The 14,220-nt window shown below is 44.8% G+C and overlaps 2 protein-coding genes across 2 annotated transcripts in view; both read right to left on the bottom strand.

Moving 5' to 3' along the window:
• The window catches only part of CDYL (chromodomain Y like), a 101,056-nt gene extending 100,087 nt beyond the window's left edge, over positions 1-969 (bottom strand). The window contains 1 exon segment of the mRNA XM_032462432.1: positions 615-969. Within this exon segment, the coding sequence (XP_032318323.1) occupies positions 615-638 (24 nt within the window). The 5' untranslated portion in view covers positions 639-969.
• A 31-nt stretch (positions 970-1,000) lies between these two features.
• Positions 1,001-2,015, bottom strand: LOC116658382 (nascent polypeptide-associated complex subunit alpha, muscle-specific form-like). The gene is made up of 2 exons (XM_032463508.1): positions 1,272-2,015; positions 1,001-1,222 (listed from the first exon to the last, which is right to left on the bottom strand). The coding sequence occupies exons 1-2, from the start codon at positions 2,013-2,015 to the stop codon at positions 1,001-1,003; spliced, it is 966 nt and encodes a 321-aa protein (XP_032319399.1).
• Between the last annotated feature and the right edge of the window lie 12,205 nt (positions 2,016-14,220).

Here is a 14,220-nt window from a genome sequence, read left to right as displayed (position 1 = left end):
TACGAAATATGTCTCAAGATCCAAACTGGTAAGTGCACAACTTGAAGCCGAAGCTGGCAAGCCCATCGCCCACAACTTATAGTCCTGATCGTGCCCTTTCTCACTCGCACGGCCGCGGCGCAAATGAATGACGGTGTATCAGCGTTCAATTTAAATTTCCTGGCTCTGGCCACAAGGCTAACCTAATTAAAGCATGTGGTCAGCGCGCAGCCTTTTCGGGGCGATATCCTGCCTCGCTTCGGCCCGCAGCGGAGTCGGGAGACAGTTGCACTCTTCCTCTCGGCCCCCCAGAACCGGAGGCAAACCCTGCCCAGAGCGCTCCGCCGAACGGCCAGGGCAGCACCCCCGCGCCGCCCACAGCCCCCGCCGGGCGGTGCCGGGGGCTCCGCACCCACCGCCTCGCCGCGGGCACTTCGGGCGCCGTCCGAGCAAGTCGCCGGCGCCCGCGCTCCTTCCCCGCGGCCGGGACCCCCGGCCCCACAACTCGGGCGCCCGCCGCCGGGCCCGGGCGCACGCGCTTCCGTCCAGCAAACTGCGGCCCGCGGGGGAGGGGGCGGCGGGCCGGCCGTCGGGCGGGGGCCGCGCGGGGCGCGGGCCGGGGGGAGGGGAGGTACCTCGTACAGCTCCTCGGAGGCCATGGTGGGCGGCGGGGCGGGGGGCGCGGGGCCGGGCCGGGCGAGGCGCCGCGCCGCCGGCGGCCGACACTTTGTTTCAGTTGGGTCCCTGCGTGGCCTGCGCTTCCTGCTCCCGCTCGGCTCCGGCGCCGGGCGCAGCGCGGACCGGCCGCTCACTCCTGCCGGTGCGGGCCGCCGGCCGGGTTGTGCGCAGGAGCAGCTGCGCAACGCGCCCTCCGCGCCGCGCTCACTCCCCGGCGGGCCGGCTCGGGGTCGGGCTCATCGCGCCGCCGCGGGGCCGGGCCGGGCTGGGGCGGGCGCGGCGGCGGTGCACGGCGGCGCGCTGCTCCGCGGCTCCCCCTCTCCGGTGTAGTGCAAAAAGCTTCCTACTTGCGACCAAAAAACCTGCCCCGGCTACTGAGCATGCCCAGTGCGGCCGCCCGGCCCGGCCGAGCCGCGCTCCCGCGCTCCGGGTTTTCGGGCCGCCCGCGCGGGAGGGGCGGGGCGGCCGGCGGGGCGGGGCGGCCAAGGGGAGCAGCGGGCTTCGCTTCGGGCGCGCCGGGCGGGCGGGCGGCCGCGGGGAGCCGGCCGGCAGGAAGGGGAGGAGCCTGGGCGGGGGGCGGGGCCGCGGCGAGGCGGGGGCGGGGCCCGACTCGCCCAAGTGCCCTCGCGGAGGTCGGCCCGGGCCGCAGCGCCGCCCTCCGCCCGCCCACCTCGACGTGGGAGCCGGGCCCGGGGCAGGCGGGCGGAGGGCGGTCGCGCGCACGGGGGCAGGCACCGGCGGGCCCGAAGTTGGGCAGGGAGCCGCGGGGGCAAGCCGGCCCGTGTCTGGAGCCCGCCGCCCCGACGGCAGCAACGCACCGCCTTCCTCCGGAGCGTGCGCGGGGCCCACGCCCCGGGCGCCCGTCGCGTAGCCCATCCGGGCCGGGCCAGCCCACTGAGGGCCCGCGGCGTGGCCAGGTGGAGCCCCCGCCCCAACACGTGCCCGCCTCCCCCGCGGCCGCCGCCAAGACCCGGAGCCGGAGCGCGCGCCCTCGTGGGGCCCGGCGCGCCCGGCACGCTCGCCGGGCGCCAGGCCCGGGGTGGGGGCCGGGGCGGGAGCCCGGCGCAGTCGAGGGCGGCGCGAGGGCGCGGCCGCCTCCGCTCGGCCCGCAGCTTCCCCCACGCCGGGCCTCCCTGTTCCTCTTGGAGCGTCCGCCTCCTCCGAAGGGGAGCTGGGAGGAGGGGCCGGAATCTGGGCTCCGGGGAGGTCTGGGTTCCAATCGAACGAAGTTGCCAGTGGTGGTTCTCCTGGGGGCAACGGCGTGGACAATTAGGCGACCAGCCCTCCGGGACCCCAGCGATGGGCTGGCCCTTCCTCCCCTGTGCAGGGGAGAGGGGCAAAGTGGTGCCGGCCCGCATGGCTAGCTCCCAGGGCACACCTGCCGGGACACTGGACATTTCCCCATCCGTGTGGGAAGAGGAAGGGGCTGCTTGGCCCGACTGCCTCAAATAGCTGGCAACTCCCAACCTTCCTGCGAACGGAGCGGAACTTCTCCACGGGGCGCTGCACAGACACTGTGTCATGTTGTCCCCCACCCCCTACGCCTGGAAGCCACCACCAAATTTTCATTTCTTCCAGTGCATCCTCTCCTGCCACCGCGTTCCTGGTGCTCTATCTAGCTCCAGTTCCCAACCGACCTCTTAGAGACCAGGCCCCTCCCACCAGTTTTCTTCCCCAAACCCAATTCGATTGTGCCCCGTGTACACAGCTGAGCAACCACAAGGCTTTTCACTGGCCCCGCTGAGTTTCCTGCCCTCACGCCCACAAACAAGCGCAACGCTTGCCCTTAAGTCACTTCAAGTCGAACCACCATTCTTTTCACGCCGACGCTTCTGCCTGCAATTCCCTCTGCCTGGAATGCCCCCTTTCAACCTGAAACTCCTGCTCCGACGTCACCTCCAAAGCAAAGCCTTCTGACTTCCAGGGCAAAATGAGTCACTCCCTCCCCAGCCACTCAAGCGTGCTCCATGGCGGCGCCTCCCTCCGTGTACTCTCTTCTGCCCACTCTTCCTTCTCCCCGCCCCCCTGTTTGTAGCGATGACCTTCTCCCAGATCTCATCTTCAAACTTGACTTTCCAGCCCCTCGCACCATTCTCTACGTACAAAATAAGGTTTTAAATTCAGCAAATTGGAATCCCAATGTCCGCTACCAAATGCTTTGACAACAGAATCACAAATTAAAGTCCTCACCTCCTCTCCCCGTCCAGGCGCTCTCCCAGACGGCCCAGCCAATTCTCTCTCCCTCCTCCAAACATTAGCGCCTCTTTCCTCTCACGTAACACAGTATTTGCCGCACTTGCTTATGGTCTCTCTAGGCACTCAAACTCGTCCCCCTAAGTTGTACGCCCCTTGAAGGCGAGGACTAAAACTGCATATCCTCAAAGTCTGAGCAATGATTGCTCAGCACTGCAAGTGCTCACGGACTTGCAGGAGGTGGTTCAAAATCACACAAGCACAATAAAACATGAATTGTCCAAAAAAGGGATTCTCTGTGTAAATTGAACAGACACACCTCACCTAGAAACCTACGTACAATCATAGACCGATATACATGTAAACACCTCTTTTACTCATGGCCATCACCCGAATTATCGCCACCACCAGAACAGAACTTGCTATCCCATTCACAAGTTGTTCCACCACATGCTTAATGGTCTGAAGTATTAAATATGTGGTCTCTGAAGTCCCCCATACCACCGTTATTACCCAGGGGAGGAAGACAGGAGGGTCTAAAGACATCCACCACAACCATACACAGATACTGAGCTAGTTACATATGGTATATATACAATCCTAGCGTAAGGAGACCTCCCTCATGAGGAAAAAGGTGGGGTGGATTGTGGCGTTAAAAAAAAAAAAAAAGGTAACTCCAAAAAGTTGATGTACACAGACCTTTAATCCTGGTGACCTGGATTATTTGTGCTGTTGTGATTAGTCATCAACGTGCAGTAACCAGGGGTTAGAAGGCACCTCTGTAACTAAACAAGAGTAAGCCAGTCTCCTAAGCTCAGCCCCAGGTACCTCTCTCCTCCAACGACTGGTCAGTTTCCATCTTAATTAAGAACCTGGCAGAGGAGATCGGTACTAAAGTACCCAACCAGGGTCTGAGAAATTGAGGTCAGCTGTCCACTTTGTTCCTCTCATTCCTCTCTCCACCTAAAACACCCACTGGTTTACTGAATGCTGTTTTGCTTATGGATGTATTTCACCTCATTATGTCAATTTGTCTTACTTTTAAGCAAATCTACTCTCCTCTTGCACTTTTTAAAAATATAGACGTTTTATCAGTACTCATAACAGAAGCAGGTATGTCGGAGATCATTTAACAGCTTTGAATTTATACTACCTTTTATGAAATAGTGAAGTTTTGCAGTAGTTACCATGACCACGTGTGTGGGTGCTGTGAAAGTACTTTCTCGGTGAATTGAGAATAAAAGTGCGTCACATCCCATAAACACATCAAGGAAGATATCTGCAAGGTACCAAAAATACATGCAGCACAACAGTGTGCACTAGTGAAACATACAAGTCCTAAAGATTATAGAAATGGTCAAGAAGCAAGATGAGGTGCACGTGTGATTAAAATACACCTCTACTGGTTCTAAGCTTCAGTTCTTACCTGATGTGAGTTCGTAGTGGAGACCGACGTAAACCAGTTTACTCCTTTTCCACATTTATCCGAACGATTGGTAATCGACCATCAGTACCGCTCAAGATAAGACTCTTCAGATCTGGAGTCAAAGCCATTCCCCGTCCCGGCAGAACAATGACTAATATCTTAAATTAGAGGTTCTTTCGTTCTTCCCTTTTCCTACTCAACAGCCCAACAGATCACCGTCTTCAATTCTCCCAATAATCTACATTTCATCTACATTTGAATCCCCAGGCTCCCAAGAGGAGATGGGGGAGGGGAGGGGAAAGACAAAAGAAACCAAAATCTAGCAACTTCTATTCTAAGAGCCAAAGGCATTTTAAGGTTGGTGGCTGTGGAAGAGGGCGAATAATGATCCCCTTCGTCAGTTTTTCACCCCAGAAGTATAACCTGTCTTGGCTACCTCCACCGAAACCTAAAATTTAACTGCAGGTTTTTTAAATCAAGAAGTGACCTAAAATTAATTGTGCACACTGTGACCAAAGAGAAGTTAAATACCATTCTTGTTATACAGAACCCACTCCATAAAACGTGGGGAAATTCCTGTCTCAATCACTTACCCAAAAGAAAGTAACATTTCAGGCCTGACAAAGCCAAGGAGAGCAGCACAGAAAGCCAATCATAAAATGAATTCAGATGCTAGGCCCTTCTCTGGACTGGGAGCCAAGCAGCTCTTCCTCCCCTGAAAGGTTGAATTGGGTACCACTGCCCTTTCTTTGCTAGATAACCAGTAACCTCTGGTTCCTGGTTTCAGCGGCTGCTGCCTTCCCTGGCCAAGTCATCAGTTTCCCCATCTCACCTGGCCACCTCCCCCTGCCTGCATCCGTCCAGGTCCCAGGCATTTTTCTCTATTCTGTATGGACGTGAGTGCCTAACCCAGCTGCCACACTGCTGTTTGCTGGCCAGCGCCAGGACTGTTTAATCTCTTTGCCCCTAGAGGTGTGAGTCCTGTGACTGATTTCACCAATTTCCTCTTAGACCAAGGTTCCACCATTGACCAAGTCTCATCAGTTTACAATCAAGGATTGTCTTCTTTCTCAACTAGATTTAGTGTTTAACTTCAATTCCTTTTTCTCTTTAGCTAATGGTGATTCCACCAAAAGAATCTTTGTAATATGTGTTTGTTGAACCTTCTTTTGATTGACGTAATTGATAAAGACTGACGAAGTTTTTCATTCATACCTTTACACATTGTTCCCCCTTTCGGAAGGAGAAAATACCCAGAATTCGTAAAGAGTGAACAGCCTAGAGGCACTGCCATGACATTCCGGTGGACTTTATACCAGGGCGGTTACTAATTCATTTTGGATTCCTGAAAAAAACATCAAATGTAAACATCCCTTGAATTATTGTGATGGTCATTATGTTTGTCACCCAAGCAAGACCATCCCAGTAACCTCATTTACCTTCTGACCTTTTCTAGAGAGAAAGAGATTATCAATCAGACAGCAAGTAGGCAGGAGATGAGGGGAGACATTCCGGCCGGTAGGGAAAACTGGAACACCAGACGCACCAGAAGCGGTGGAACCGGGGATGTGCCCAGGACCAGCGCAGGCGGGGGTTGAAATCTAAAGCAAAGAGTAAATATGTTTGAACACAAAGCTGGGGCCACAGTAGCACATGGAAACTTGTACTGGCGCTTGGTTTTTTTTTGTTGTTTTTTGTTTTTTGTTTTTGAATCACTAGTATTGCCTTGGGCAGAGCTCAAACTGTGGTCCCCAGACCAGTAGCAACAGATTCACCTTGAAACTTATCAGAAGTACAAATTCTCTATTGCCTCCACCCACCTGCTGGCACCCAGTAATCTGCTTAATACATTCTCCAGGTGATTCTGCTGCCTGCTGAAGTTTGAGAAGCAGCGGTTTTGTTTCTTTGTGGTTGGTTTGTTTGTTTGTTTGTTTTTATCAAGCTACAGATTTCAAACCAGTAGCAGATCTTTGGGTTATTTTAGTAGATCTTGAGTAGCATTTTTTAAGTGAGACAGGATAGAATGAATAGAATGGAACGGACTTGGGAAAAGAATCAGAGTGCATGCATCACTCCATTGGGGTGGGACTATTGTTTCCATGAAATACACACACTTTTATATATATTAGGTCATAATGTAAAAGGCGTTTCCTACGTTTTGGTCAGGACCAAAAAAATCTGAACAGCACTGTTTGGGAGATGGGTAGCAAACCCCTGTGAAGTTGGATTTCTAATTATATTTGAATGGTATCGCCAAAGTGTTTTAAAACCCATTTTCTTAAATAGCTTAATGATTCCTTTTTTGCGGTACAAATTATTTCTCCATAAATGCTACAAAGGTGTTCAGACCAGGCTCCTTTCTGAATTACCACACATTCTGAAGTAATATATTTTGAACTAATGAGGATTTATAGTATATATTTTAGGCCTTTTCTTTCCAAAGAATGTAAAAGCATTTCCAAAGAGTATCCCTAACAGACTGCGTGAAGTGAATGCATTTTAATTTGATAAACAGCAACATTAAAAAAAAACAAACACAAACAAGAAACGCTTGCCCAGTGCCGGGAACTGTTGTAAGCACTTTACAATTACTGACCTCTCTAATTCAACAGCACCTAATAAAAATAATAGCTAACATTTACACAGAACCCTAAGTAAGCCCATCTACCCATAGGTCACCTTTTGGAATAAAAGAATGATTGTCTCCATTTTTAGTAAGTGGGGAAGCAAAAAAATTTATACTCAAGTCCAGGTAACTGTAGGGTCTGAGCTCTGAACCACTAAGTTACAGTCCTTCATTCATTCATTCAATAAATATTCATTGACCACATATGGTGTTCCAGGCCCCTTGCTAATCAATGTATACACAATCATCCCTGCTCTCAGGCAGCTAATACTCTTTTGCAATAGACAGGCATTAAATTGCCAGGGAAACAGCCATGATTGTAAATCAAGGAAAGCTGTAGGCAGCTGTGAGCCCATATGACCTGGCCACGAGTCTGGTCGCTTCCCCAGAGACAGTGTCCATCACCCACAGACACTCTAGACACACTTGGGCACCAGCAGAGTAGGATTATTGAAAAATTATTTTCAAATAATTTGATACCTAAAAAAATAAAGCATCAGAGTAGCCATCACGGGAGAAATCAACATTTTGACTTCCATGCAATTGCTTTATAGTTTACACTTAAAAATGAAATATTAGACATTTTAAATGACATAAAGAATAATAAAACAAAAACCTGTGTACTCGCTCCCCAGCTTAAGAATATTTCCGTGTTCTAGCCCGTACTTAAAGACTTTGGAATAATCTATGGAAGGCGGGGAGTATAACATATTCTGTTAATATTTAAGGCTTATTTAGTTGTTGTTTTTTTTTTTAAATAATGTTTATAATGAATTTAGAGTTACAGAAAATTTGCAAAGATAGTATAGAGATTCCCATATGCCCCCCACAGCACTTCCTCTGTCATCAATACCTTGCATCAGCATGGTACATTCGTCACAATTAATGAGCTAACAATGACACATTATCACTAACTGAAGTCCTTAGTTTAGATTTCCTTAGTTTTTCCCTAACGTCCATCTTCTGTTCCAGGATCTCATTCAGGACATTGCATTATGTTTAGTAATTGTATCCCCCTAAGCTTCTCCCGGTTGTGACAGTTTCTCAGATTTTCCTTGTTTTTGATGACCTTGGCAGTTTTGAAGAGTGTTGGTTGAGTGTTTTGAAGGATGTCCCTCAAATGGGGTTTGTCTGATGGTTTCTCACAGTTAGACCGAGGGTGTGTGTTTTGGGGAGGAAGACCACAGAGGGAAAATGCCTTCCTCACCACATCGCATCAAAGGTACGTGCTGTCCACATGGCATCACTGCTGGTGTTGACCTCGACCGCCTGGCTAAAGCAGGGCCTGGCCGGCTTCTGCACCGTAGAGTTTCCCTCCCCACACCCCCCTCTCTGTTCTATACTGTTTGGGAAGGAGTTACAGTGGGCCAAACACACTTATGGAGTGGGGACCTAGCCCCCTCCTCCTTGAGGACAGAGTACCTACAAAACTCATTGGTAATTCTGCACAGATCTGTCTCTTCTTCCATACTTATTAACCTATTCAATCCTTTGTATTAACGTGAACTCACAGGTACTTACCGTATCCTTTGGATTATAATCCATACTTCTCTACTTATTGTGTTACTCTGTTCCAGCTTTGGCTCCTCCACACTTTGACATCCCCGAGCGCTGTGGGCGTTCTGTGTGTGTGAGCACTGCTGGACTTCCCCACACTATTAGACGCTCCAGGCTCACCTCTATGTGTTTGGCCCCAGTTCTAGAACCAGCCGTTTCTCCAAGTAGCTCTGCTTCCTCTTACTGAAGAATCACTTAGAGAGCAAGGGCTGAGTGCTGGATGTGCTCGTGGCTGCTGGGACATCTTTGGTTTCTGATTAGGTCATCCCTAAACCAGTGAGCTAAAGTCTCAAGGGTGAACTAGGTAAGAGGGTGGTGGAGATGGTCCCAGGCTGAGGGAAGAACCTGTGCAGAGGCCTAGATGAGGAAGGAGCACATCTTCGAGACTCTGAAAGGAGCTTGGTGGGGCTGGAATGCAGAGGCAGGAATAGCGACATCAAATGGGATCAGGAGACAGGCAAGTCTGGTGGGTCATGACAACACCCTGGGTTCTTGAGCAATAATCTGACCTGTATTTTTAGAAAGGTGGTTGGGGCAGTGTAGTTAGGGAATTATTGCATTAACTTTGATGCTTATTTTTTAGATATCAAATTACTTGACATAAATTTGTGGTGACTGCCTTGCTGATGCCAAGCACATAATGAGCATGCCCATGAGGTGACGGATGGCACCTATAGGCCCTCCAATGCAGCACTGAATAGAAGTGCTGGGAGCCGAGATCTTTTCTTGAGTTTAATTACAAAGGGAAAAACTTCCACTATTAAGGATAATATTTGCTAGAGAAATTTTGTAGGCATCTTTAATCAGATTAAGGAAGTTTCTTTCTAATACCAATTTTCTAAGTTTTAAAAATTAAATTAGGAACGAATATTGAATTCTGTCATCTATTGAAATGGTATGATTTTATTCCTTCATTTTGCAAACAAGTTGGCTTACGTTATTTTTAATTTTAAATCAATTTTCTCTTTCTGGAATAACCCAAAATTTTGGTTCTCGTGCATTACGCTTTTTATAAATTGCTAAATTTGTTATGCTAATAATGTGTTTAGGATTTTGAATCTATGTTCATGAGGAACATTGGCCTGAAATTGTCCTTTCATATGTCCTTAGTGGGTTGTTTGGGGAGAATTAATTAAGTCTATTTATTTATTTATTACTAGTTAGGTTTTTTTTTAATGGAGAGGTACTGGGGATTGAACCCATGACCTCATGCATGCTAAGCACACACTCTATCACTGACCTATACATTTCCCCTAGTTTTGATACCAGAGTTACGCAAGTCTCATAAAAGGAGTTGGCATACACTACCTCTTTTCCAGTTTCTAGTTTGTGTATAAATGCCATTATTTGTTCCTTTATTGTCTGTATGCATTTGATTGTAAAGTCATCTGATCCTGGAGCAGATGACTACTGGAAGGCTTTATTATTGGAAGATTTTAAATTATAGTTTCAAGCTTATTAATGAAGGAATATTCAGGTTTTCTATTTCTTCCAATGTCAATTTACCCATTTTATCTAAATTTTCAAATACAATGGTATAAAATCATTCAGAAAATTTTAATACTAGTAAGGGCTATAGGAATGTATCATTTTTCAATTTTCAAATTTTGTGTGATTTCTTTCCTTTTATCACTCTTGCCAGTGATTTATTAATTTGTTAATCTTTTGAAAATACCAATTTTGGAATTTTTTGATTCTCTGTTTGGACATGTCTGTTCTGTTTCATTATGGTCTGACCGCTTTTTACTTTCGGCTTAATTTGTGGTTACTTTTCTGATTTATTTGAATGACTTTGTTCACTGACTTTTAGTCTTTCTTTTCAAATGTATATATTTAAACCTACACATTCCTCTGCATCCCCCAGGTCTTGGCATTTTACATTTTCACTATCAGTTAGTTCCAAATAGATTTTCATTTCCATTGTGGTTTCTTCTCTGACTTGCAGATTATTAGAAGTATGTTTTTCAATCCCAAAATATAGACATTTTATAGCTTCTTGTTGTTTGATTTCTGGTTAAATGGCATTGTAGTCAAAGAACATAATCTGTACAATTTCAGCCCTTCGAAATTTGTTGAGACTTATGCCCCAAATATGCTCAAATTTTATAAATATTCTATATGGCACTTCAGAAGATTGTGTATTTTGCAGTTATATGCAGTTATTTATACATGAATTTATATTATATGACTTATTAATCATAAATAATAAATTTGAATATATTAATGTATGTTGTAATAACATATTTATATGTGAATACATATTAAATATAACATACTTTTATATATGATATATATTCATATATATTCAAGTTCACTGTCTATGTTGTTCAAATCCTCAAGACAGGTATGTTAAAATCTCCCAGTATGATTTTGAATCTATGTCTTTTTAGGCCAGTTATTTTTTGCTTTGTATATTTTGAAGCTATTTATTAGGTTCATACAAGTTTAAACTGTTACATCTACCTGCTAAATGAAGCATCTTGTCATTATAAAGGCACTAATAATGCTTTTGACTTTAAGTCTACATTGTCTGATATTAAGATACATGTAACCAACTTTCTTTTGATTTATGTTTGTGTGATAAATATATCTTTCTCCATTTTTGTCTTTTTAAACTTTCTGGATCTTTATGTTTTAGATATGTCCCTTATAAACAGCAATTTTGTTTTGAAATCCAATCTTTAAACAATCTTTGTCTTTCAATGGGGGATATTTAGTCCACTTACATTTAAGATAATTACTGATGTGTATAGTTTTGATTCTACCATATTATTTAGTTTTTCTATTTATCCTGCATGTTCTGTTTCTTTTTTTCTTCATCAATTTGTTTCAGTTTCAGAACTTTAAATATAATTATTCCATCTTTTTCTCCTTCTTATCTTGAAAGTCATATGTTCTTTTGCAATTTATATAGTGATAACCCTAGAAATTATAACCCACTTCTTTCGTATAACTAAGTATAACATTAATACTTTTATCCTTTTTTTGCACAACACAGTAACCTAAGAACACTTTACCATTTATTCCATGACCTACTGAGCCATGTCCCAATATTGCTTAATCCCTGTCCATCCTTATTGTTGTTCTGTATCTTAATTCTCTGTTTTAAAAGCCAAAAGCCAGTATAATTATTGGTTTATATATAGCCAATATTTATTTAGATTCATTCATGTATTTAACTCTTTTTATTACCTTTTTTTTTTTTTTTCACTACATTTCCAATCTTCTGTCTGGAGTCATTTTCCTTCTGCTTGAAGAAAAGCTAATATTTACCTTATGGCAGATTGCTGATGATGAATTCTCTTGTTTTTGTTTGTCCGAAATGTCTATTTTACCCTTTTATGGAAGGCTTTGTCACTTGGTATAGAATTCTAGGTTAGCTAGTTTCTTTTTCTTTCTAAAAAATTAAATCATCAAGCTTCCCCCCCTTACATTTATTAAGATGTAATTGACATATGACTCTGTGTAGAAGTAAGGTGCACACATGATGATTTGATACATACATATCGCAAAGTGATTACCCCCATAAGGTTAGTTGACACCTCCATCACCTCTTATAAATGCAAATTTTTTTGTGATTAGAACTTTTAAGATCTATATCTAGCAACTTTAAGGTATATAGTAATAAAAGCACTGTTAACTATACTCACCATGACGTATATTAGATCCCCAGAACTTACTCATCTTATTACTGGAAGTTTAAGTCATTAAGATTAATTTGTTCTGGTGAAGTCCCAGTTTTGTTTGAAAAGAGTACAAACATTTGGCCAGTAATAGATGAGGTTCATAAATCACATGTATGAGGCATGTATAAGCCTAATGACTGTAATTCATGTGTATTCAGTACTAAGAATATACAAACATAAACTGGTGTAACTATTGTTATATATTGAGCTCTTTAGGAGACCTAATTTATTGGACATATTAGAATGTGTAATTAGTATATCAATTGTCTTAAATGGTTCCTTTTGAGTGACTAAAGGATGTATTATAGTAAGAACTTGATTAATTGGATCCCAATTAACAAAAAAACCCTCAGGCTGTTTGGGGGCTTTCTTTTTAGAAGTATGTGAATAAATTGAAAGACCCCACAAATGAGAGCACTTCAGAGCTTGCTATAGCAAGGGTGTCAGTCACAACCACTTGTGTTGGAAAGAGACTCAAAGGCAGTGATAAGACTGTGAAAGCTTATAGAGAGAAGAGAAGCAGTCAGATGTGCTCAGATTGGAGGTTGCTGGCATGGGGACGCTGGAAACAGGCTAACAAGAAGCAGGGCACCTTAGGAGATAGGTTTGGGAGCATGTTTTTTTCTGGTTGTTCCTGAGTTAGAAGTGTGGGTCAAAAGCCAGCGGCCTGGCAGTCCAGATTCTGACTCTTCTGACAAATGCTGTGAAACCACGAGGCTTCCCGGACTGGTTGTTTGAGGGGTTGTTTTTCTTATTTCCTCTAGGTAGTTTTAAAACATATTTACTATCTTTTGATTTAACTGTTTCCATTGAAAATCCTGCTGTATTTTTTGCTCATTTGAGGGTAATCTGTCTTCTCTTGCTATTTTTAAGATTTTGTCTTTGTCTCTGGTTTTTAGCAGCTTTACCACAGTATGTCTAAGTGTTCATATATTTATCTTGCTTGGGGTTCACAGGACTTGCTGAATCTACGCATTGATATCTTCCACCAGTTTGGGAAATTTTCTACATCATTATCTCTTAATGTTCCTGCTGCCCCAGTCTCCTCTTCTTTTCTTGAGAGCCAATGAACATATGTTAGAGCTTTTCACTGTGGTTCTACTTGTCCTGTTATTTTTTTCCAATTCGTCTATTCTTTTGTTTTTTCATTTCATTCTAGGCACGTCCTTCTGACTTACCTTTTCATTTACTAAGTCTCTTCAGTTGTGTCTGATCTGCTCTTAAACTTGGTTGTGTTACTGAATCCAGACTATCCATTTGATTTATTAGTTTCTTTGTTCTTGGTGGAAATCCTCAATCTTGTTTGGTTTTCAAAAATCTCTTTGACCTTAATAATACAGTTATTTTGAAGTTGGTATCTCAAACTAATATTTGTAGCCTCTGGGGGTCTGTCTCTCTTGTCTGCTATTTCTATTGAATTTGGTTCATGTTATTTTACTCCTTATGTGTCTATAATTATTTTTTATTATTTGCCAGATATTTTATGTGCAAAATTGTAGAAATGTTTGAAGTCTGGGATAACGCTATCTTTTCTCCCAAGAAGATTTATGTTTGCTTCTGCCAGCCACTTAGGTGCTTAAACACTCAACGGTCGCTTAAAACCAGGTTTCATGGATTGAGCCAGTTCGCACCCGAGCTGCAGCTCGGCGGCGGCGGAGCTTCTGGGTGCGATCACGTCTGAATTACCATTTTTCCTAAGGTAACTTTTAACGTCTCCATAAAAGAGAGTTTAAGCTTAGTGTTATAGCGAGCATTTAGCCAGCATGGTGGGCTAGCCCCTGCCACTGCCTAACTCTTTGCACCGAGTTGACAACATTTTAAATTTCCGTATCGAGGAATATGGGGCACAGCCAAAGGGCTTTATTTATTAGGGGTAGGACGGGGCTGGGAGTTGGGTTGGTTAGGAGAGAATTATGGAAAAATCATAATACGAAGCCTCACTGATTTATCTGTTTCTCTAAAAGTTAGGCTTATATATTTGACAGTTCCATCTACATTGAGCCCATGTTTCTTCCTCTTTACTATAAATCCTTCAACCAAGTGTTTTCCTTTCCTGCCAGGCTTCTTCTTGGTCC

This window comes from Camelus ferus, chromosome 20, assembly GCF_009834535.1.
Source record: "Camelus ferus isolate YT-003-E chromosome 20, BCGSAC_Cfer_1.0, whole genome shotgun sequence".
NCBI classification, from domain to species: Eukaryota; Metazoa; Chordata; class Mammalia; order Artiodactyla; family Camelidae; genus Camelus; species Camelus ferus.
This window is presented reverse-complemented; position numbering and strand designations above follow the sequence as displayed.